Source organism: Mesoplodon densirostris, chromosome 8 (genome assembly GCF_025265405.1).
Source record: "Mesoplodon densirostris isolate mMesDen1 chromosome 8, mMesDen1 primary haplotype, whole genome shotgun sequence".
NCBI lineage: Eukaryota > Metazoa > Chordata > Mammalia > Artiodactyla > Ziphiidae > Mesoplodon > Mesoplodon densirostris.
In genome coordinates this window covers 14,491,068-14,515,950 of record NC_082668.1, presented here as the reverse complement: position 1 = coordinate 14,515,950, position 24,883 = coordinate 14,491,068, and the positions used below count along the sequence as shown (strand labels likewise).

The window sequence follows — 24,883 nt, the reverse complement described above, 5'->3', positions numbered from 1 at the left end:
GCTGGGGTATCCACGCATTGAGATAATTTCTTATGCAAGACCACCCCAGTGTGAGGCCTTCTGGTACCTGAGTAATACATCTCTTGGAAAGGATGCAACATAGGCCTGGGTCCTATCAGTTTGAGTTTAGAATAAAGTAAAATGCCACAGTGGCTCTGTAATAAAGGAGTAACAAGGGGAATACATTTTTTGGGGGAAACAACTGGGCCGTATATTATCAAGAGCTTTAAAAATGTGAATTTGACTCGGTAATCTTCCTTCTAAAAACCTATTCTAAGCCAATGTTAGAAACTCTGACAAACATTTGTGGACAGAGATATTCACCACATTGCAAATCTATGAAAGCGGGAAAAAAAATAGCCTAAATTTCGAGTTGGATAATATAAATTGTAGTGCACCACACAATAGGAGCAAAGTGAAGTAAATCATGGCATTATCATTTGAAAAGCTTTTTTCAAAAAGTATCTACTGATGTAAAATTGCTTATGTTAATGTTAAAATTTTAAAGCCAGGCTATAATATTTCATGTATAGTATGTTTCTAATTTGGGTAAAGAAATATTCATAGAAAGAACTGGAAGAAAATGTAAGTGTGATCAATGGTGATCTCTGGATAATGAGATAACTATGATATTTATTTTCATCTTTCTGTATTTTCCAAATTATCTGAAATTATTCTTTTTATTTTTATCTTTCTGTATTTTCCAAATTATCTGTATTTTCCAAATTATCCAAGTTATCTGAAACGTTGAGCTTTAATAAGAAGAAATACATATATTTAAATAAAGTAACTTAAATGCATCATCTCCCTCCTTTATCCTGCACAAAAATATCAGGAAAAAATAGTTTAAATAAATTCAAATGTTATTGGGGGAGACTTAAAATAGTAGACCTTGCAGTAGTTCCTGCAATTTGTTTTAAAATAGATCACAAAATTTCAAAGCAAATAAAACATAAAATGGAATTGTACTTATACATGATATACATTTATATTTTGAAGACAGACTGTTTTTTTAATTTTGATATTTTATTGAAGTATAGTTAATTTACAATGTTAGTTTCTAGTGTACAGCACAGTGATCGATTATACATACATATAATAGTTCTCATTTGTTAATCCCAAACTCCCAATGCATTCCTCCCCTAGCCCCTCTCCCTTCCCCTTGGCAACCACAAGTCTGTTCTCTATGTCTGTGAGTCTGTTTCTGCTTCACAGATAAGTTCATTTGTGTCATATTTTAGATTCCACATATAAGGGATATCATATGATATTTGTCTTTCTCTTTCTGACTTACTTCACTTAGTATGATAATCTCTAGGTCAATCCATGTTGCTGCCAATGGCATTATTTCATTCTTTATGGCTGAGTATTATTCCATTGTACATATATACACATACCATATCTTTAACCATTCATCTGAAGACAGAATCTTAATTGTGCACACACACACACACACACACACCAACAACAACATTTACCAAACCAGATACCTGTTGTTAATTCAAATTTTAGCAAACTTTATAAAAGTTTTTCCTCAAGCGTCTTTCAGCACTGACATCCCGATTTTCTGGGACCCTAAAGCATGTTTGTTCACTCTATCTTTTTATCAACAAATATGGATTGAACACCTATTCCTGGCCATACCCCATGCTAGGGACCAAGGATACAGTAGTAAATAAAACAGACGTGATCTGTTAGGGTTCTCTCACTAGGCTATACATACCACTGAATACTAGGCAAGCACTCTTTACAGATCACAAACAGTTCTATTAAGGAAAAGAGCCAAGTGGGGTCCAATATAGGTTTCAGTTGCCAGGAAAGACTTCTCCAGTGGGTGAAGAAGAACCAGCCACGGGAATAGCATTGTAGGCACATGGAACAGCATATGCAAATGCCCTGCAGCAGAAAGGTGTTTGCTGTGTTTTAGGAACTGCCAGGAATCCAGTGTAGCTGAGGAAGGATAACTGATGGAAGAATGACATTGGGTGGCGTTGGAAAAGGGTGGGCAGGAATCATAGCAGTCAATGGTTTCCATAGGCTGTGGTAAGGAGCTGGATTTGCTGCAGTGGAAAGCCAATGATTTCCTTTATTCTTAGGCAAGTTTTTTTTTTTTTTTTTTTGCGGTATGCGGGCCTCTCACCGCTGCGGCCTCTCCCGTTGCGGAGCACAGGCTCCGGACGCGCAGGCTCAGAGGCCATGGCTCACGGGCCCAGCCGCTCCACAGCATGTGGGATCTTCCCGGACCGGGGCACGAACCCTTGTCCCCTGCATCGGCAGGCGGACTCTCAACCACTGCGCCACCAGGGAAGCCCCTGATTTAGGTTTTTAGCAGTAACCGCTGAGGAGAATGGGTGGGGTCAGAAGCCCAGTTAGGAGGGTGCTACAGTGCAGTGATGGAGACAGCAGAGGTGAGAAAAGCCCAGGGGATTATCTGGGAGGTAGAAGAGGTGGGGGCCAGCAAGGCTTGGAGTAAACTGAGTAAGGAAGATGAGGGAGGGAGAATGAAACAGTCCAGGTTTCTGGCTTGAACAGCTGGGCACACAGTGATGTCATTTCCCAGGAGGACAGTGTCTGGTCAAGGAGCAGGTTGGGTCTAGGCTGTGAGTTTGAGTTGCAAGTGGGAGGGGTTTGGGTGGAAGACACACATTTGAGAGTCAGCAGCATATCGATGGTATTTAAAGCCGTTAAAAGCTGTAAGTGAAATCTGACGATTTTTGACGATCTTACTTGTTCTAATAAAATAAAATAATTTTACTTAAAAAAAGAAGCCCCAGGGCCTCCCTGGTGGCGCAGTGGTTGAGAGTCCGCCTGCCGATGCAGGGGACACGGGTTCGTGCCCCGATCCCGGAGGATCCCACATGCCGCGGAGCGGCTGGGCCCGCGAGCCATGGCCGCGGGGCCTGTGTGTCCGGAGCCTGTGCTCCGCAACGGGAGAGGCCACAGCAGTGAGAGGCCCGCGTACAGCAAAAAAAAAAAAAAAAAAAAAAAAAAGAAGCCCCTCTCTGGTGGCACAGTGGTTAAGAATCTGCCTGCCATGCCCTGTTACCTTGGAGAGCTGAAGGGGTCTGGAGGTCCTGTGACGGTGTTCTGGGTCGGAGATCTAAACAATCTAAGTGTTAAACAGTACAGCTGCCTCAAATCCCTGGGAATTTCAGAATGACAGACACTTCTGAAGCTGTTCCAAATTTTGAAGAGATGTTTGCCAGTGGATTCACAGAAGATGACAAAGAGTACCAGGAATACCTAAAACGCCCTCCTGAGTCCCCTCCAATAGTTGAGGAATGGAATAGCAGAGCTGGTGAGAACCAAAGAAATAGAGGCAATCGGTTGCAAGATACCAGACAGTTTAGAGGTAGGGATAGCAGATGGGGGTGGCCAAGTGATAATCGATCCAATCAGTGGCATGGGCAATCCTGGGGTAACAATTACCCGCAGCACAGACAAGAACCTTACTACCCCCATCAACATGGACACTATGGTTACAACCAACGGCCTCCCTATGGCTACTACTGATAGAAGTGTCAGCAGCTTTTAGTGAAACCATTTACTCTGTTAACATGACAAAAGTTTATGTTGTATTTTCTGTTGGTCATAGCTTTACATCTGATTGTAGAGAGTGGATTGATGTTTTGGAACTTGAGACTTTTTTAAAATTAGATCTTACTGGAGAGATATGACGTCTGCTGGAAATATCAATAAATACTCCCCTAAAAAGGTTGAGGATTATATTGCTTGACTTCTACCTCAGATTCTTCTTTATTTCATGACTTAATAGTGCTTTGAATGTTGTGAGTTTTTTCCTTGTTTGACTTTCAGGAGTTCTTTGTTTTACACAGAAATAAAAATTTTACATAGAAAATGCTTGCTTTTACTTTGTAAGATAAGGAAGTATCCCTGTACTCGGATGTGCTCATTCCTAATATTTTACAGAAGTAGTACAATCAGCTCCTAAATGCACGACTATACTTGTGATACATTGTACATAGTAGTAGTTGAAAGGAAAACAGTTATAGTATATTTCGTTTGGCTTTTGTTATTATGTGACTGCAGTACTTCATAATTATAGGTATGAACCATCTTCACAATCATTTTGGTCTCTTTTAGAGGGATATGAAGAATAAAGCAGTAAAATCAGGAAGGAATCATTCTCAGTTTCAATGTCTTGATCTAGTGGTAGGTGGGATTAAGGCACACAGTAATTTTATACAAACTCTAAGGTTTTTTGCTAACTTAAACATACCAGGTCAGAATTCACGCATTATACAAAAGTTTAACTCTGCAATGTTCCCTTCCTTTTCAATCATATGTAAATAATGCTGCATTTTGTATTTACTTTTATGGTATTTAATGTGGGTTGATTTTACAATGTTATGTTCACCTCCAAATGTGCACCTTTGCTGCTTCCCCTTTGTAAATCCAGTGATGCTGTAACTTCCTTTCAGAGTGATCATTGTATTTCACATCATTTTAATGGCCATTATAATGGTTTTACTCAAATAAAATACTTGTAAGTAAGTATTCTCTCTCAAAAAAAAAAAAAAAAAAAAAGAAAAGAAATTGCCTGCCAATGCAGGGGACACGGGTTTGCGCCCTGGTCCGGGAGATCCCACATGCCGCAGAGCAACTGAGTTCGTGCACCACAACTACTGAGTCTGCACTCTAGAGCCCGCGAGCCACAACTACTGAGCCTGTGTGCCGCAGCTACTGAAACCCATGCACCTAGAGCCTGTGCTCTGCAACAAGAGAAGCCACTGTGATGAGAAGCCTGTGCACCGCAATGAAGAGTAGCCCCGCTCGCTGCCACTAGAGAAAAACCGCGTGCAGCAGTGAAGACCCAACACAGCCAAAAATAATAAATAAATAAATAAAATTTAAAAAAAAAAAGAAGAAGAAGCCCTGAGTGAGATCGCCAAGGGAGTGAATATAGAGAGATGGTCCAGAGCAGAGTACTAAGCAACTCAACACCATAAGTAGTTGGCATGTGTTCATTCTACTTGACCACTTCCCGGTCATTTCACTGGGAGTAATATCTCCTTAGAGAGACTGTAAACCTACAAGCGGCAGAAATGCTGCTTTACCAGCCTGCTCTACTCTGCACAATGCCTAGCATGGTGGCATGCACCTAGGAATGCTCAATAAATTTGGTTCTGTTCAATAAACATTTACTAACACCACTGATTTGCCTGGTATTATGATAAAGCACTGGGAGACCAAGAACACTGCTTACCTGGCTCAACAGAATCACTCTCAAGTTCCACCTGTATTAAAATAATGAAATGAATGAAGTCAGAAGAGACATTTTTCCTCTCGGGTAGTAAACCCCACAAGCTCTAATGCTGACTTGACGGTACAAAAAAAGATGCCAATTTAGAACAAGGGGTTCCTGTTTTTCTTCTCAATATTGGCACCAGCCACCTCTAACAATTTTTTTGAAGGATATGAATTGCCTTGAATTATCATATGCCAAAATAAAAATTGCTTATGAAATACTTTTGAGAAATTTTGGGAACTATTAAATACAGGCTATTTAGTTATACTAAATTCCTAAATGATCATGGAAGGACAGCCTATAAATTAATCAAATATTTCAGTTGCCAGAGAAACAGTTTCTAGTATGTAGGGTTCAGGTGTCACCATGGTGAGAAATCATCTACTATATCAAAAAGCAAAAAAACATATTTTCTATTCCACTTACTGCCAACTCATTCATTGGATTTCATGGGCCTTGTGCATAGCTGGATGTCTAACTTGAAACTGAACACATAATGAGGCAGGAGGATAGTGTGAATGCCTTTTGCTATGAACCTGCAAAATCTTTTATTTTTAGAAAATTCTCAATCTTCAGAAATTTCAGAAAGTTTTTCCCTTTTCAAAGTTTCTGTAATTGCATTTGCTTCTTTTTTCTTAACTTAAAAATCCATATCATCATTCATTCATTCAGCAACCCTTTATTGGGTGCCTACTACATTCACTATTTATTGTGCTTCTCCTATGTGCCAGGCATCGTTCTAGGTGATGAGGACACAGATGTAAAAAAAAAAAAAAAAAAAAAAAAACAGGCAAAAATTCTCGAAATTCTTCTCCCCTTGCCCCCATTCCAGTGAGGTACTCAGAAAATAAACAAAACACATTTTATGAAAGAATGAAATCTGACTGCAGAAAAGTAACAATATAGTTACGATGGTGCTAAAGACCAGAGTGAAACCATGCCCCCGCTCTGTGGGATCCAACACTAAACCAGTTTGGTTAGGAAGCCAGAGAAAGCGGGGACTACAACTTGCTGCAATGATCCTTGGTAAATAATCTCTGATGATTTCGTTTTATGACGTTATTTGACTGGTAATATTAGAGCAACCAAGCCTGATGTGGAAAAATAAAAAAATCAGTATGTTATTGACATCTCAGATTAAATTTCCCATTCTCTTCTCTTTATATTTATCCTCCACTTCCATCCACACAAGTTTGGAGTGTGCTTACTATAAAAGGCATTAACTGAAATGATGACAACTTTAGAGTAAGAGCAGAAACCAAAATCGTGAAAAGGAAGAGACATATTCCAGGAGGAAGAACTAACATTAGAATTGGTGTTGAGCAAAACTCAGGGAAACTGAGAAGTCAGTTTACCAGCCCAGAACTGATTTGGGGGTACAGGTGCTCCCCTGGTGATCTGTGCAGGTCAGCAGGGACATGGCTGTCGCTCAGCCAGTCAAAACTATTCACCCCAGTCCCAACCCCAAAAAAATGTCTGCCGTGATTATTTCCCACTTCCATCTAATCTAGCTTCCTGTTCATTGTAAGATATAAATAAATACTCCTCTTGTGTTAATTTTCACAAATGAATGGAATACAGAACTACCCAAATCAGAATCTGAAAATTCTAGGTACGTTTCCAGATGCTCCAGGGCAGCAGGGAGCAAGCGTAATAAAATGCACAGCAGGCACCAAAGAAAGGCTCTTACCCAAAGATTGCCACGGCCAACTATTGCAATGATCCATGCACATCTGGAATCCCAGCCACTAGCTCCACACTCTTATTTCACAGCAAGTCCATCAAACTGTCCTGATCTCAGTCAGCAGAACAGGATCAAGTCACAGTGTAAGGATCTGGGGAGGGACAGGGATGGGGCACTAAAAAGAAACGCCCTGTATGGCCACTTTGCTTAGGAGGGTAGGCCAGCTCTGACCTCAGTTTTATCCTATGGGATCCAGCCCATTCATTCATTCATTCATACTTTCTCCCTCTCTCCCTCTCCCTCCCTCTCTCTCTCTCTCTCTCTCTCTCTCTCTCTCTCTCTCTCACACACACACACACACACACACACACACACACAGAGGCATCTCTCTCTTTACTCTGAAGGATGAGATGGGAGCCTTTCTAAATGGTCTGCAGGTCATAACCCAGCATCACCTTGTCCACATCCCCTTGACCACTGGGAACAGCTGGAAAAATCTGACAGAGATTCTTTAGCAAGTGTCAGGAAGTCCCATGGGAGAGGCTGAAGTCCTGCAAAAGGGGAGCCCATCGCTCTGCCAAGAGTGGGGTTTGTGTCACTGTCAATCCTCTGAGTCCTAGAATTGAGAGGTGATGCCTGAGGGGGTTGTGGCCCAAAAGGGGGCTGCAAAGATGCCCTGGGCTGGATTTCCTGGGCTGGTCCAGCGTCACTGCTTCCTGTTGGCCGCCCTGATGGTAGCATCAGGCTTGTCGGACCACGTGCCTCCCCCAGCCTTGCTGTTCAGCTCCTGTCGGTCCAGCTCCCTTGACCTGAACTGTGCTGGAAGCTTCCACTCTTCCTCCTGTTCCACTCTCCACCCTTCTCCACCCTGCTCTGTGTCCTGAGACTGACCTCCTGTCCTTAGCATTTGGTTGTTTGGCCGATGGTGGGATTTGAAAGCTGCAGGACTGTGAGGGTAGGATATCATTCCTCCCTGCAGGGTCATCTCAGGGTCACCTTCAGGCCACCTCTGAAGGTCACAACTCCTATCCACAGCCCCTTCCAAGATCCCTCTGCTGCCCTCTCTCTTCCAGGCTTCCTGACTCCTTATCTGGAGGTCCTTCACTGTTTCTGTGGTTTCCCTAAACCCTCCCACACCTTTAAAAATAGTCCCTTTACTGGGACTTCTCTGATGGCGCAGTGGTTAAGAATCTGCCTGCCAATGCAGGGGACACGGGTTCGAGCCCTGGTCTGGGAAGATTCCACATGCCGCAGAGCAACTAAGCCCGTGCGCCACAACTACTGAGCCCGCACGCCTCTAGCCTGTGCTCCGCAACAAGAGAAGCCACCGCAATGAGAATCCCACACACTGCAATGAAGAGTAGCCCCTGATCACCGCAACTAGAGAAAGCCCACGCACAGCAAAGACCCAACACAGCCAAAAATAAAAATAAATAAAATAAATAATTTTTTTAAAAAATAGTCCCTTTACTAAGTTCACCCCAAATTACCCAGTTTGAAGGTACCATCTGTTTCCTGATGAAACCCTGACCCATATGCTTATAACAACAACTGCAGTCCCAAGAGGCAGACACTCGACAGGTCTTCACAGCCTTCACTGCCACTTACTCCTATGTGACCATAAGCAACTAATGTCATCTCTTTAAGACTGCTTCTTAACTGGTGAAATGCAGATGATACCAGGACCCACTTCCAATGTTGCCGTGAGGATGAAGACATCCATCTGAGAGGCTTAGCATACAGTGAATGCTCAATTAAGAGCAGCTATTTTTAAAAGCAGCTGCACTCCAGCCTGGATCTAGCTCCCATTCCCACAATCCATGCTATTCACATCGTCCTTCTAACACTGACATTGCCAATGTGCCCCTGTGCCTCAGAACACTTCTATAGGGGTTCCTCTGTGAGCTCCTCAAAACTGAATTTCATCCACAACCACTATTTCAGGGTGGCTGTTTCTTCCTTCCTCCCTCCCTGTCCCCAGGAGCCACTGCCCTCTCGGACGTGCTGGCCTCCTAATGGATCTTCCCAACACAAGTAGGACAACCTCAGACTCACTAAAGCATTGTCATCACCCCAGAAAGGAAAGGTCCAGAGTCCTCCAGACCCAGATCTCCAGGGGATTCTGCTCAGGTCTCTGTCCCTCCTCCCTTTCTCTCTCTGAACATGTGACCTGAGCCAGCTCATCCCCACCCATGGTTTCTCTTGCCACCTATGCTGCGGTGAGTCCCAAATCCAAGTCCCTAGGCCTGATCCACATATGCAGCCAAGCATCTCCACTTGCATGTCCCACAAACGCCTCCAGTACAACATGCCAACACCTCTCATTACTCCCTGCTCTATCCCTCTTCTCAGTATGAACACCTCACTCCCCCAGCCAGGTTCCCAAGCCAGCAAGCTGGGGCATCACCCGTGATTCATACCCTCCCTCTACACATCCTATCAATTGCCAAGTCATGGAGAATTTATCTTTTAAACATCTTTTGAATCAATCTTCTGATGGATTTCACCACCAGGTGGGTTTCTCTCCCCTCTGGTGAGCTTCAAACACTTTCTTATCAGTCCCTCTCTTAAACCCTTCTCTACTGTGCTACCAAAGCGAGCTTTCTGAGTTCATATTTGATCACATTGTTTACTACAATTAATAAAAGCAACCATTTACTAAGATACATTGGACACTGTTCTAAATGTTCTACATATATTAAGCATTCAAACATCCTGACAATTTTATAACGTAGGCACTATTTTTATCCTTACTTTAAGATGAGCAAATGGAAATACAGAGAGGTTAAGTAACTCATTTCAGGTGTGCACAGCTAGTAAGGCACAGTGGCTGGAACTAGAGTGTCAACCAGCTTCTGACTTTTGCCCACTGTGTTATTTGCCTCTCTGTTGCTGCTTCAGCTCTCTCCCTCTTCTCCCCCTCCTCCGCACCTACCACCACCTCCTCTGCTTTCACTTACAGAGACTGAGGATGCCCACTGTCTGCCCTGCAAAGGAGAGCCCCAATTTCTGGTCCTGGTATGGAGGGGCTCCATAACCCTGTCCCTAACAACCTTTCCAATACCCCTGTTACACTTCCCAAGAGGAGGGTCTCCAGCTCCCCCAGCTGTCTGCAGCTTCCTCAACAAGCTGCATTCTTTCTGCCTTTTCACAGGTAATTCCATCTTAAATGCCCTTCTCCAACCCTCGCCCCCACTTGGTACCTGGTGAATTTCTGCTCTTTCTTAGAGATTCAGCATAAGCACTTCTTTCTCCAAGAAGCCCTCCCTGACTTCCCCAGGCCTCCCCAAGTTCATATCTATGTGATAGCACTTGCTACAACTCCCTTTCAATGTCTGTCTCCAGAGGAGAAGGACTACAGCTCCGTTCATCCTTAGATCTCCAGTGCCCAGCATACACTAGGTTTTTCAAAGCTTGGTGGATAAATAAATAAATGAACAAACATAAAGGAAATTATAAAGGGCAAACACAAAGGAAACAACAGAGACAGCTGTGGGCAATGATTTGATGTGACATCCATAATATATATACATACATATTGTTTTAACTACAGAAAGAGTTATATTTTATAACTACAGACTATCTCTATTTATCACACTTCCAGATTTTACATGTAAGTTGGAAAACACATATGGAATTTTTAACTTGAAAACCATACCTGATTGGACAACTAATGTCACTGTATTGGGAAGGGTTTCTTCGTAAAATAAAAATCAAATAACTCTTATTCAAAGTTCAACTTTATCCAATCAAATACAAATATCACCCAGCCCTAGCACTACTTTTATAGTTATTAATACAAATCTTATCTTTCAGAGGGCACCCAGAGTCTGATGGGGAAATGTGTGAGAGATAAAAAGTTTAACAGAAATGGAAGTTTAAAAAAGAATGTGTCTGGACACACATATCTATGTATTGTAATAACAGCCCAATAAAAGTTCATATCCCCTATTGTTCAGGCCTTCCTTTTAGGAAGAAGTGGGGTTCCGTGCTGATGCAAACCAACCCCATACTAATTACTGATTTCCTCTTGAAGAGTCAAATGAAACAAGAGTAAAATTCTCCATGATCCAATGAAAAAAATAGTTTCCCTTCATTTTTTTGAAGGTATTTGTTTCCGTTGATAGTAAAATCTCCAAAGTAGGTAGCATTCTTTGAAAAGAGGGGCTGCATTTAATTTTATCTGAAAGAGGAAAGTTGTATTAAAACTCTCAAACTTTGTCAACAAAGTCACTTTCTGGGGACTCCATATTTAGATCAGGTGCTTGGTCCTGCTACAGCTCGCTCCAAAAAAGAATGTTCATCAACTTGACATTGAGCATAGAGGTGTTCATTTGAGAACCAAAATTCAGGTGTGTTTCATGTACTATAGTTGCAAAGGCAGTCAATTCAATTAGTACATTTTCTACAATTTTCCAACAAGAGCTGAAATGATGAGAGCTCAATATTCAGTTAACCAGAAAAATACAAGCTCCAGGAGCCCTTCACGAAGCATTCTGATGGCTCAAGCTTTTCCAGATAGTTTCTCAGTAAACAGTTTATATTTTTCAAAAATGATAAAGGTGTAATTCTATAAAATGTCTTTCTTGGGGCTTCCCTGGTGGCGCTGTGGTTGAGAGTCCGCCTGCCGATGCAGGGGACACGGGTTCGTGCCCCGGTCTGGGAGGATCCCACATGCCACGGAGCGGCTGGGCCCGTGAGCCATGGCTGCTGAGCCTGCGCGTCCAGAGCCTGTGCTCCGCAACGAGAGAGGCCACAACGGTGAGAGGCCCGCGTACCGCAAAAAAAAAAAAAAAGTCTTTCTTGGATAATAGTTCATTAACTGAATCCAGGTGGAAAAAGGGTAAATAGTTGGAATGAAAGGGTGAGAGATAAGAAGAAAAATAATTATTGGGTGCGAGCGCATCACCATTTTATGGGAGACAGAATCATGGAGAGAGGGTATTCTAAGGGCTTTCACTGTGGATCTCTGTAGTCCCGTGACCACCCCAGGGCTGAACGATTTTATAGCAGAAAGGTGGATATGTCCTTTACCACTGAGGTCCTCTGTCTGAATCATCATCAGCTAATCCTTGAAAAAGAAGAATAGTGCATTTTATAACAGTAGGAAGGTTTAAAGAGCCTAAGCTCAGATCATTACCCTGGAACGGGGAGCAGATTTCACCTCAACAGAAAACATTTCTAATCAAAACAAAAGTCCAGTGCTGACTGGCCTGTTACTGGGACATCTGCAGCAGTTTCAAACATAAACTTGAAGGTCAGTCTCAATTTAAAAGGTCTCAATTTCTGCCATTTTCAGAGAGCTCACATCCTGCGGTAGATGGTCCTCCCATCCCTATGTGCACGAGCGGCTCCGTCTCCTCTCTCCTGGAACCCGAGCCATCTCTGTGACTTGCTTTGCCCCAGAGAATGCAGCAGAAGTGATGCTATGTGACTTTCAGGCTTCTCCCTTAGGAGGCTTTGCAGCTTCCATGTTTGCCCTTTTGGAAGCCAACCACTATGTGAAGAAGGTTAGGCTAGACTACTGAAGGATGAGGGACCATGGAGAAAGACAGAGGGCGACCACTCAGAGGGAAACCCAAGCCCCCCCAGCCAACAGCCGGCACCAGGGCCGCAGTCATGTGACTCAGGCTATTTTGGATTTTCCAGCCCCAGCTTAGTGGTGGTATCATTATAAAGAAGATTCCCAGCCAGTCTCGGCCATATCAGCCAGCCCCGCTGAGGTCCCTAACATCATAGAGCAGAGAAGTGCCGACCTGTTGATCTCTACCTGGATCTCTGCTGCACCCCCCCACCCCAGACCTGAACAAATAAAACAGTGAAAGTCCACTAAGTCTTGGGGTGGTTTGTTCTATAGAAGAAGGTGATTCATTGGTAAAGTGTGACCAGTTATATCAGGAGCACTTCCCTCATCACATGGAGGGGATGGAGGGAATATGTGTGATGCCTTGAGCAGGGAAAATTCCTCCTGCAGGTAGGAACTCTCCATCAGAGCGGACTGTTGTTGTGTTGTCATTTTGTCATTTTCCGAGACAGGCTGATTGCCCCACCAGCAATGGTGTAAAGGGTTATCGTCCTTTACGATGAGATTTTTTTCTCAAACCCTCTGAGGCCCTTTTCCTCCCCACATATTCAGTGGGTTCTGAGACTGAGGGACCCCGGGCCCGTTCCCCAGCCCTCATGCTGCGGAACTGAGCACACTCTCAGAACGGAGAGCAGGGTATTTCCTGGGGAGGCCAAGGACCCTTCTCCGGAGGTGCCTCCCACATACCCCACGCTGAGGAGCAGCCCCAGAAGGTTCTAAAAGGCAGTCTTCCAGGGTGATTCCCTTCCCTGCAACCTCTGATGGACAAACAAGCCTCTCCTGGCCTCATGGAGACTAAACTGGAGCAGCTGGGTGTTCTTTCCAGGGAGGTGTGACTGGGCAAGACGGAGACAGACAGTTGATGTCAGAGAGACCTGGGAAGGAAGACAGATCGCCTGGACGAGCAGCAGCAGTGGGAAAAGAACACAAAGACCCCAAGTCCCCCCAGAGGTAACGGAGGATTCCTGCAGGAGCCTGGGTCCTGGGTCTTTTCCCGCTCTGCCATCGACCGTGATTCTTTGCTGGTCTCTGTGAGGGCTGCTGGGTTTCTGTGGGAGATAACTAGGGCCCTAATTTCCTTAATATCTTTATAACAAAAACTCATTTGGGGGCAATTACCTTTTTTTTTTTTAAATCGAAACAATCTAAATAATAAAGCAGTGCTTGGGAGGGGCAGTGCGTTAGTTACTCCTATCTCTTTAATCTAGAGCGAGCCACTCTGAATGAAGATGTAGTCTAAGCAAAATCGGTGTTTGCCCTGCAGAGATCTTCCAAATACTCTTAGGTGTCCCGAAGGAGGTGGCTACCCCCAATCGCCTCCCCACCCTGCAAATTCTGGAGCTGCCACCGAAGACACACCAACTTCCTTGTGAGCTCTGTCATTCTTTTTCCCGTGTGCTCCTGACCACGCTAATATTCCTGCTGTAAGGTTTATTCACAGCAGCCATGCCTTTTCCCCCATCCCCTTTTCATTTGTGAGTGAATTCCTATATCCTCAGCGCAACTCTCCCATCTCCCACCTCTACGCGCCAGCACTCAGCCACCAGATACAGCGACGCGTAACTGTTACCGAGTCCAAGCTCGCTCTGCTCGCCGCATGACAGGCCAATGAATCGGAGACGTGGTGTTGAGGCAGGGAAGACGCTTTTATTCGGAAAGCCTGCAGACCGAGAAGACGGCAGACTAAAGTCTCAAAATAACCATCTTATCTGGGTTTGGATGCCAGTTTCTTTTATAGCACAGAGAGAGGGAGGAGATGAGGAAGTGAAGTAAAAAAGCCATACGTTTTGCAAATATCCCCTGGAATGGCCAGTCTCGGGGAGGGGATGTGTTAATTTCTTCTTTCTTTGCAGCCATCCACAGGTGGACAGGGTCCGGATGTTTCCCTGAACAAAGGCACTTGGGTTTAACATTCAGGCGGAGGGGCAGGGTTCCCCAGGGCAGGCCATTATGTATGGACAGTACCCTTTTAGTGAACAAAAGCGACAGGAAGCAAAGGCTAAAGTGAAGGAAACAGATCCAACCCGTAGTCAGATTTGGCTCTTCCCGTTACATAACGGAAGGACACCCTTCCCCACGGTCACACCTCGTCTTAGAGGCTTTTGTTCATACATCCCACCCAGCTTGGCCCCCACCACTGCCACGCCCTCACACCTTCCAAATCCTTTGAGATCTACTCCAAAAAGCATTCATCGTATCACTGTTCACTTAGTTTTATTTGGAACTGGGATGCTTTATAAAGAACATTTAGTTAGTCAAGGCAGGTCTTTACCAGCCTTTGCCTAAAAGGATTTAGTTATAAAACACCCTAGGTACTTCTTTATCATGTAAATTCCACCTTTGTAATGTAAATCTCATTGTATGACCCCTGAGAGCAGAATGCGAGCACTATTAATTTACTTACTATTTAATTATTCTCCCCTCTCCCCCAAAGCCCCTGGGATGTAAGGATTCCAGGGGCAAGAAGAATATCTTCTACTAACCTTCCAAAGTGCCTTTGAATCCTGGGAAAGCTAGAAATTGACCTTGAGAATGACAGACAACTTGGGAAACCCCTGAAGTCAACATGGAATTAGGGTGACAAGCTGTTGCCTCCACGCAGTCCTGTACTCCCCTTTCTCATTCTTTTGTTCTGTTTAACTGATCATACCTTTGATTACAGAGGTGAACCAGCTTCTTTATGCCACAGTCTGTAAATTTTTCTATTATTCTTAGAAAGAGCAAATCAAAATTAAGTAAATGCCAGTATTTTAGTTTGTGTAATATTGCCTTCAGGGTAAAACAGGAAGTCTGTGACTAAACACAAGACATAGAACAGTATTACTTATAAATTAGGGGCATTCATTTATTCTTTAAAAACACGTAATGAATGCCTATTAAAGCCATGAGTGCCTATTAAAGCCTACCAAAATAGTTTATTATTATGAACTGTGATTTTTAGTAATGGCTATTATATTTGTTGATAGCAGCTACCAGGTGTACAGAGGCACTGTTCACTGTTTATCATCTAATTCCCACACAATCCTATTTGGCTAATGAACCAGCAGAGGCTCTGAGAGGTAACTCCTCCCACCACACACACACACACACACACACACACACACACACACACACACACACACACACACACACACACACACACACACACACACACACACACACACACACACACACACACACACACACACACACCCCGGGTATCGCAGCCTGGAAGGGCCTGAGTTAGGATTCAAAGTGATACATTTGGACCCTGCCATGTTCTCCTGTTAGGTCCTATTGCAAAGAAGAGAGGGGTGGGATTAAAATACCCTCAGTCTAGAAAACACTTTGTAGGATTCATTTATTGAAACCACAAACATTTCCCATCTTTGGCTGGCGAGCAACTATCCAATTCATTAAAGTGATAATTCTTGAACTAGTTTTACCCATAATCACCTTCTTCACTTCTCAGTTTAACTCTTGATGCTTTCAGTTTTTTCTCCTCGTTTTTCTTTTTCTTTTGCCCAGTCCTCTTCAGCTTAAAGCTGTGGCATACTCTTGTGTATTTTGTTTGCTGGCTCATGGTCTGGTCTACGGACTGTCTGTGGCTACTTAACCCACGCATTTGAATCTTGTTGATTAGTGTCAAGATTCAAACAGGTGGGCTATTTCTACAGTTTACTTCCTATCCCTCCACACAGTTATGGAGGCTACCTGGGGGCAGGTCCCCTCTAACTTGAGCCTTTATCCTCTGAGGTCTTAATTTGGCAAAAGCAGATGGCAAAGTCACCATTGACTTTTTCTTTTCATTGGCTCGTCATTACATAAGTAACCCATAACAAGGTAGCCCCTATGGAGCAAGACATGATCACCCCAAGTTAGAAACGGGAGAGGAGAAACATTACCCAGGTACTGCAGTTACTTGAAGCTGCACCTTCTCTTCCAGCCCAGGTGGTGCACCTGCACCGCTGGCCTTTCATTCTCATCCCTGTTGTCTCCCTCCCAGCCACCCACCCTCGCACCTCTTTTCCTTTATCAATAGCGCTCGTATCACCACTCACCTTTTAGTACAAAGGGAAGAAGTAAGGAAACAGCTTTTCGGTATCCAGGAGAAAACAATCATAACCACAAGGGGAAAAAAATAGGAATGGGCCAAAGGGTGGATTTCCACAAACTCCCGTCCAAAGGAGATGGATGGGGTCGGGTGATCACGGGGCCCAGTTTGAAAACCCACTTACAGAGGACCTGGTCTCTAACCCTGCTTCTGGATCTTTTCATGATGGACTTAGAGAGGGGGTCCGGGCGGAGGCTGGACGGGTCTTTGCGTAAGGCACAACTGTGACCTCCCTGCACTGTTAAAGATGAGGATGGGGGTTGAGCTCAGGGGAGATGGATGTCAGGAGAATTCAAAATGCGAAGCCAAAGAAAGGGCACCAAGTCATGATTCAGGAATCAGAATAACTGGGCAATCAGACAAAGTCAGAGACCCCGGACCCACAGTCAGCGACCGAGAGGAAGGAAAAAGAACCCGACGCCCCGGGCATCTCGCAGGCCGCAGTCGGAGGTGAAGCCAGGCCAGGACCCCCCCAACCCATCTCCTGCCCGTCTCTCCCGCGCGCCGAGTCCGGAGACGCGCGTCCCATCGGTGCCCGGGGGAGTCTCACCGTAGGCGGGAGACAAGGACTTCGGCCTCCCGCCCGCCCAGGCTCGGGCCACGCCACTCCAGCACCCCGCCCTGCCGGTCCGCCCCGGCCAAGTGGAAGCCGCCGACAAACCCCCGGGACCAGAGGGCGGCGAGAACCTCCCCTCCGCCGGATCCGCTGGGGCAGCCGCCGCCGCCGTCGCTCTGCGGTCTCCTCGGTCCCCCTCGAGCCGTTCCGCCCGGTCGTCGCCGGACTAGAACCAGCGCCCAGGTCCCTGCGCCCGTTCGTGGTCGCCGCCTGCGGCTGCCGGGACCCCCCTCCCTGGGCCTGCGCCCTAGCTCGGAGCGAGACCGAGAGCCAGGCCACGCCGAGCCGAGGCCGCCGGGGACCTGATCCATCCGGGCCCTGATGGGGCCGCAGGGAGGCGGCGCTATCCCGGAAGGCTTCCCGGAGGCGGGAGTCCGAAGGATGAAACCCCTACTCCCTGAGGCGGAGCGTAGTATTTTCATTTGACCCGCCTTTGTCCTTTCATAATGATTATTTTCTGACTAACCGCGTGTAGCACCCCTTTCCTTTCTCATGCCACTTTGGCTGTGACCCTCCTCTCCTCTAGAACAACATGTTTCATGGGGATAAGTCTTGGGAATCTTCCACATATAGAACCCGCGGCCAGGCTCACTGGGGGTTATTAATTTTCTTAGAGTGACATCGTGCGGTAAAGGAAGGACCACCCAGCGTGTGTTTCAAAGTGCTGATACCTTTTGTTGACGAACAAGCAAGAGGCCAGGAGTGGGAAGGGAGAACCCAAAGGCATAACTGAAGTCGGAATCATGGAATCTTAGGAGCTGAAAGGGACTTAGGAGTTTCTGACTCTACCTTCCACCCATTTCCAGAAGCCCCGGGGAAGGCTTCCCCCAGCGCCCCCTTCAGACCTGTGCTTACACCTGGGAGCTAGAGAATCTGTGCAACCTTGACTTTAAAGAGATGAGCCCACCTACACCTGAACAGAAAGGGAAGCTTAAGATCGGGCTTTCACTGCTGAGCCTCCAAAAACGAATCAGATGTTCCATTACATGCCAAACACTGAAAAAATTCGAAAGGAAGATATTTCACAAAAGGTTGTCGGATTTCTAAGGTGCTATGAACACTGGGTCCTTTAATTCGCCCTTCAACTAAAAAGCTGAAAGCAGATTTCTTAAAGTGCACTACGTGGGAATCAATAGGTGTTAGGTGAATAAAAGGATCCCATGTCAGATACGGATTAAACAAATACCGACTTAAAAAAAATCAAACACTTTACAGTAACACTTCTTAGACAAACTAATATGCTATGTAATTCTTCAATTTCCAAAATGGCACTTGGTTGTAGTAGCCAGTCCCAAGGTAGCCCTCAGTGTTCCTTGCTCCTGTCATAATGCGCCCGGTGTAAGCGACTCAGGCAGTGAACCAGGGCCGGTGAGCGTGACCAGGAGAAAACAGTGGGATGTGACCTCTGAGGCCGGGTCAAAAAAGGCATTTTTAAGTTTCCACTTTGGCCTCTTACATATATCTAATTCTGAATTCAATCTGCTGGTATTTTAATTAGGATTTTTGCATCTAAATCATACTTGTACTTTGCCTATGCCTTTCTTTTCTTGTACTGTTCTTGTCGTGTCTTGGTACCAAGGCTATATTAGTCTCATAAAATTAGTTAGATAATTTCCTTCTCTTTTTTTCCCCTGAAATTGTTTAAAAAAGAATAAATGCTCCTTGAAAATTTAGTAAGACCACCCTCCCATCCCACCCCCAGTATAATCAGCTGGCCTGGTGTTTTTTTGAGCGGGTGGAGGAGAATGCCAGGAGAACCTTTTGATTACTAATTTAATTTCTGCCATGGCTATTGGTTTATTCAGAAGTTCTGTCTTCTTGACTCAGTTTTTGACATTCATATCTTTTTTTAGAAAAGTAAATCTTTTATCAAAGTTTTTTTTAGTTCATCAAAGATTTTAATGTTCATGTGTGATTTTGAAATTTTCCATTAAATCTATAGCTGTGTTCTTTTTTTATTCCTAATATTGATTGTGTGTGTGTATATGTATACATTTACTCTCTTTTATTGTTTTCCATCTTCTTAGTTTAGCCAAGAAAACTAGCTTCTGATTTTGTTGATACTCACTGTTTCTTTCTGCTCCTATTATTTAAAATTTCTTCCTTTTACTCTCTTTATATTTACTTTATTTTTCTGTTAACTAATTGAGTTAAGTGCTGTTTTACTCATTTGTTTTCAAATTTTCTTTAAAACATAAAGTTAAGGCTACAAAATGTGTTTCTAATTCTTTTTGCTGCATTCAACTAATTTTGATATGTAACAAATGTATTATCACTCTGGTCTTAAATATGCTGCAATTTCCATTGTGATCTCTTTTTAAATTAATTTAGAAATTATTCAGGAATGCATTGAAGAATTTCCAAAAGTGTATGTACATTATTTATTATTTTATTAGTACTTTTGTTTATTGTTTACTTATTAATTTTGCTATTATTTTATTCTTGAGTTCTCATATAATTACTGTATAGCCAGAGAATGAATGTGGTCTATTTTCTATATATTTTTTAATTTGTTTAGACCTTATTACCTATTATGTTGTCAATTTTTGAAGATTTTTTGAAAATAATCCATTACATCAAACTTGTTATTTTTATTTTTTATTTCCATACCCTCACACTTTTTTTCATTATGTGACTAATCAGGATCTTATAGACATGTGTTAAAATCCCCCAATATAATTATAGGTTTGTCTATTTTCTTTATGTAGGTTAATTTTGCCTTCTAGATTTTAAGGCATTTTTTTTTTTAGGTACATAGGAGTTCATGAGTACTATATAGTCCTCTTATTACTAAGTTCTTTCCTTCTTTATCCATGTTTTTGCCATAAATTGTATTTTGTCTGAAATTGATATTGCTATTCTTAGGGTTATTGTTTTTATCACTTGTATGGGACAAGTTTTCCCATCCCTTCAGCTGAAAAGCTTATATGGGTGGTTTTATTTTATTTGTATCTTTTATAAGAAGACTATACTGGGCCTCCCTGGTGGCGCAGTGGTTGAGAGTCCGCCTGCCGATGCAGGGGATGCGGGTTCGTGCCCCGGTCTGGGAGGATCCCATATGCCGCGGAGCGGCTGGGCCCGTGAGCCATGGCCGCTGGGCCTGCGCGTCCGGAGCCTGTGCTCCGCAACGGGAGAGGCCACAACAGTGAGAGGCCCGCATACCGCAAAAAAAAAAAAAAAAAAAAAAAAAAAAAAAAAAAAGAAGACTATACCTAGTTTTTAAAGTTTGATTTAATCATATAATCTTTTTTATATTGAGTTTATTCTATTTTCCATTTTTTGATTATTGATTGATTTAAAAAATATTTCTACTCTCTTAGTTTTGATTTTCTGTTCACCTTCACTTATCTTTTTCTTTTCTTCCCCCTTTCCTGAATTTTCTTGAACTAGTAAAGTTTTCTATATTTCCCCCCTTTATGGTTAGGAAGCTACTGATAGTGTTTTTATATTTTGACTATTTGCCTTTAGTTTTTTAACATACATATTAGACCACACAGTTTTCTAAATAATCCAAAATGCTCAGTAATTTTGTTTTTGTCCTGAACAACAATAGCCAAAAGCCTTTAGCACACTTTATCTGCCCATTGGCATCACCTCTTCAATTTATTGTTATCTAGAGTTTTAGTTTTGTACTTCTTGAAACAAAACAAAGAAAAATTGAGATTTTTTTTACAGTTAATAGTTTATAAACATTTGCTTATATTTTATCAATTTCTGTGTTTCCCCTGTTTTTTGTATTCCATACTTTTCCTCTAGGCTCATTTTTCTTCCAATAAAGTATATCCTTTGATAATTATTTTAATGAAGGTCTTTGTGTGTTATTGCATTTCTGATCCATTTTTGGTCCATGAAATAACCTGTTTTGTTTTTGATCCAGAGTCCATCTTAATGGTTTTCTCTTTTTGTGACCTATCTGTCATTGCTATGGGTTTGGAGCAAGGGGGACGAGTTGAAAGGCTAACTTACGGAGTCATCTTGACTAGAAATCAGAGTTGATGGCTGTTGAGTTCCTGATCCTCAGATGGCAGGATCAAAGCAGTACAAAGCAAGCAAGTGAGGCAACTTGCTTGAAAGGGGAAAAAAAATAATTATGGGCTTATGCAAGTTTCAAAAAGTATTTAGTTTTTCTAATCTTTATAATTTTTTTCTTGGTTCAACTCATATTGACGTTGGAGTGATATGCTTGGTGTGCTGACCCCTGGTGGATTCAGCAAGTGTTTATTTATTACAATTTTTAGAGTTGGAATAGATCTTATCAGGAGTTACCAATTCAAATGCTTTCAGAGGCCAGACAGGTCACGTAAATGTGTCAGGTAACCCCATATCTGACAATAGATCATGGTGCCAAGTGTGGTGAAGCTGGAAAAGGCAGCCTCCACCAAATGCCTATGAACTCAAGTGTTGGCAAAATACACACACACACACACACACACACACACACACACACGTGAAACCCAGAGCGGGAGCTTGATTGGGCCAATCAGTTTGGCCAGACCTTCCATACATAAGGCTTAACATAGATTACACTTCTGTCTGGCCTGAGGTCACACTGAAACATGGTTTGTAAATTAATAACTTGCTCTTTCCATAATTCACTCTTACTTTCCAAAGATGTAGCAAAAACTCAACAATGTTATAAGGAGCTATTTTTAATTAAAATTAAATATCTGTTGACAAGACTCAATGGTGGAAAATATTAATCTTCAAGTGAATTCATGTATAATTTCTGTGTTTTAAGTAGAAAACCATTTGCGTTATATATTATTTGAGACATTGTACAGAGAAATTCATTACTTTAAAACATAAAATATTACACAAATTTAAATTTTTCCTCTACTTTTTTATGCAGTTAACTTAAAGTTTAAGAGTTTAAAATCAGCAACTGGTCCTGATATGCTATATTTTTAACTGGAGAGCATAATTAGAGGGAGTAAGAGTGAATCGTGTAAGAGTGGCGAGAGCTGTGATAGTCTAGAACCAAAATGCTTTGGAAAAATCCAAATAGCATTTCTACAAATGATACTTTGATTAATTTTAATGGTAATTGTTAAAGGGCACTTAATCTTTTTTTTTCCTAATTAATTTAAACTTACTTATCCAGTTTTCTTCCAGGATCTGTCTGATGTTTCACTTAGAAACTTCAGTGGCTTCTTATTATCTGCCATGTTAAATCACGGGCTTTCAGTCTGCCAGTCCCACCATCATTCCCTCTGTTTTAACCACCATATTTCTGGAATTCAAGAAAATCTGCCTGTTTCGCTCATGTGAAGGGCTGCATATTCTTGCCCCAGTCTTCTCCATATTTCACATGAATGTGAAGAAACAGAGTGTGGCATCCCCGAGGCAAATCTGCAATTCAGTCTACTATAGCAGCCAAGATGAGGTTCTTGGTTCCAACCCTTCTCTCATACTCCCTTCCCTTGATATACTTTGTTCTCTACTAGACAGGCTCACTCATAACCACTCAAGCTCCTAACAAAACTTTATGGCAGCATAAGAAACTTGGTGAATATTTATTGTGTGCGTGTGTATACTTATATATACACACACATACACACACATAAATACATACACATGCACACACATATATATACACATTATTTTTGATGGCTTGAAATAATGGCCTAAGAGAAATTATTAAATGTAAAATACAATACACAAACTTTTATACAGGATTATGACTCAAAAATATCTCCATTTAAAAAATGACATATACATACAAACTCTAATATATACAAATGCCAGATGCTCATGACATTTACATACAAACTTTAATAGCTTTCTAAGACCATATTTTCAAATGTTAGTGTGAGACATAAAGCTTTGTGGATATTGTGAAGTATGAAAATTCCCAGGTCCACCTTTCAGAGATTCTGATTCAGTGATATCGGGAGAAGTGCAGACAGCAGGGCTTTTTTTAGCAAACATCACAAGTAATTCTGAGAGAGGCAGCTAATAGATGACACATTGAAAATCACTACCAGAAAGAGTAATTTTTCTCCCAAATAAGGCAACCCCTTTCCTCTTTCTATATTTATGAAATGATGTGCTTATTCCATAACTAACATTATAAACATATAAAATGTAAATTTCAAAATCTTCAGTCTTGCCAATTTTTGGATATTTAATATAATAATTGGATTTTAATTTTGTTTATTTTAGATGTGACCTAAAATTATCTTAAATAAGCTTTTATTTACAATACAGCTTCATCATTTGTTAAAATACCTAGGAGGTTTTCTTCCTCCATTAAACACGTTTACTTAATTCTCAGACATATTTTAGTTTCATGTTAGAATCCCTTTTTAAAATGTGCCAGCAAGGAACACTTCTGAACTTATAAAAAAGAAGTTGGCTATTCATTTTCCTTGGTATGTTTCCATTGGACTTAGAATAGGTGATCAAATACTGAAATTGCCCTGATTCTGGAATTTTAACTGGATATACTCCATTATTTTGAGGAGGTCAGCATCATATGGACTTTAGGGGATTCCTGGGGAAAAAAAACTGTCTTTTTCCCCTCAAACCACGGATGTCAGAATTTTTACATAAACTTACCTTTTCAAGGAACAACTGAAATGTGAATCACTTGGACTCTATTGTACCACCTAGAGCCCGACTGACTATGAGTCAGAATAATATAAACATGGTTTCTTCACGCCATAGTGATGCAAAAGTTTTATTGGTGTATAGCACCTACAAAACATACTTTAGCTATTGAAGAATATAACATTATAGGCTGGAAGGCACTTTAGAAACTGAGTCATCCAAGTCCAGTGCCTTCATTTTACAGATTGAGTAAGTGAAGCCAAAAATCACAGGAACCTCATGACTCCCTTGAGGGTGAGACTGACTCTTATTCATCCTCACAAACTTGTGCATAATCCTTGCAAAAGTTTTTGTTTACTTTTTTTATATCAGGCCACTCCTAATACAATAAAAGTATGAAACACATCAGGTTTGTTGGATAAATAATGAATGAATTAAATGCTTTGATTTTCTAACTCCTATGTCCCATATCAGACCCAGAATAAGATAGCTTGACACCAGAATGACCTTCAGTACTTCCTGCAGGTAAGTGTGGATCTTGATGTATTTTAGTTATTCCAAACAACTGCACACTGAGCTGTGTTCCTTCTTTTTTTTTTTTGGCTGCTCCACATGGCATGTGGGATCTTAGTTCCCCGAACCAGGGATCGAACCCACGCCCCCTGCAGTGGAAACGCAGAGTCCTAACCAATGGACCACCAGGGAAGTCCCTGTTTTCCTATATTTTTACCAACACTGAACAATATCAATATTTTTTACTTCTTCCTTTATAAAAATGGAAAATAGGCATTGATGTTTCAATTTTCCTTTTTTATTGCTGATATTGTGTAGCTTTTCTCACGTTCATTGGAAAATTTTCTTCTTTGAATTTGGAATACACTTCTTTATTGTCTTCTAACTTCCAATGTTGCTGTCAAGAAATAGAATTCATTCTGATGTTTGTGTGAAAACTTTCTCTTTCTCTGGAGGCTTGTGGGCTCTTTTCTTTGTTCTTAGTATTCTGCAATTTCATTTCATGATGATATACTTTAAATTTTATCTATTGCTTTTTCTGTATACATTGAGATGATCATGTGGTTTTTGTCTTT

General features: G+C 42.2%; 1 protein-coding gene across 1 annotated transcript; it reads left to right on the top strand.

Annotated features, from left to right (window-relative positions):
* Positions 1-3,156: 3,156 nt before the first annotated feature.
* Positions 3,157-3,558, top strand: LOC132495436 (RNA guanine-N7 methyltransferase-activating subunit-like protein). The gene has a single exon (XM_060107302.1). The coding sequence runs from the start codon at positions 3,157-3,159 to the stop codon at positions 3,511-3,513; it is 357 nt and encodes a 118-aa protein (XP_059963285.1). The 3' UTR covers positions 3,514-3,558.
* The last annotated feature ends 21,325 nt before the right edge of the window (positions 3,559-24,883 follow it).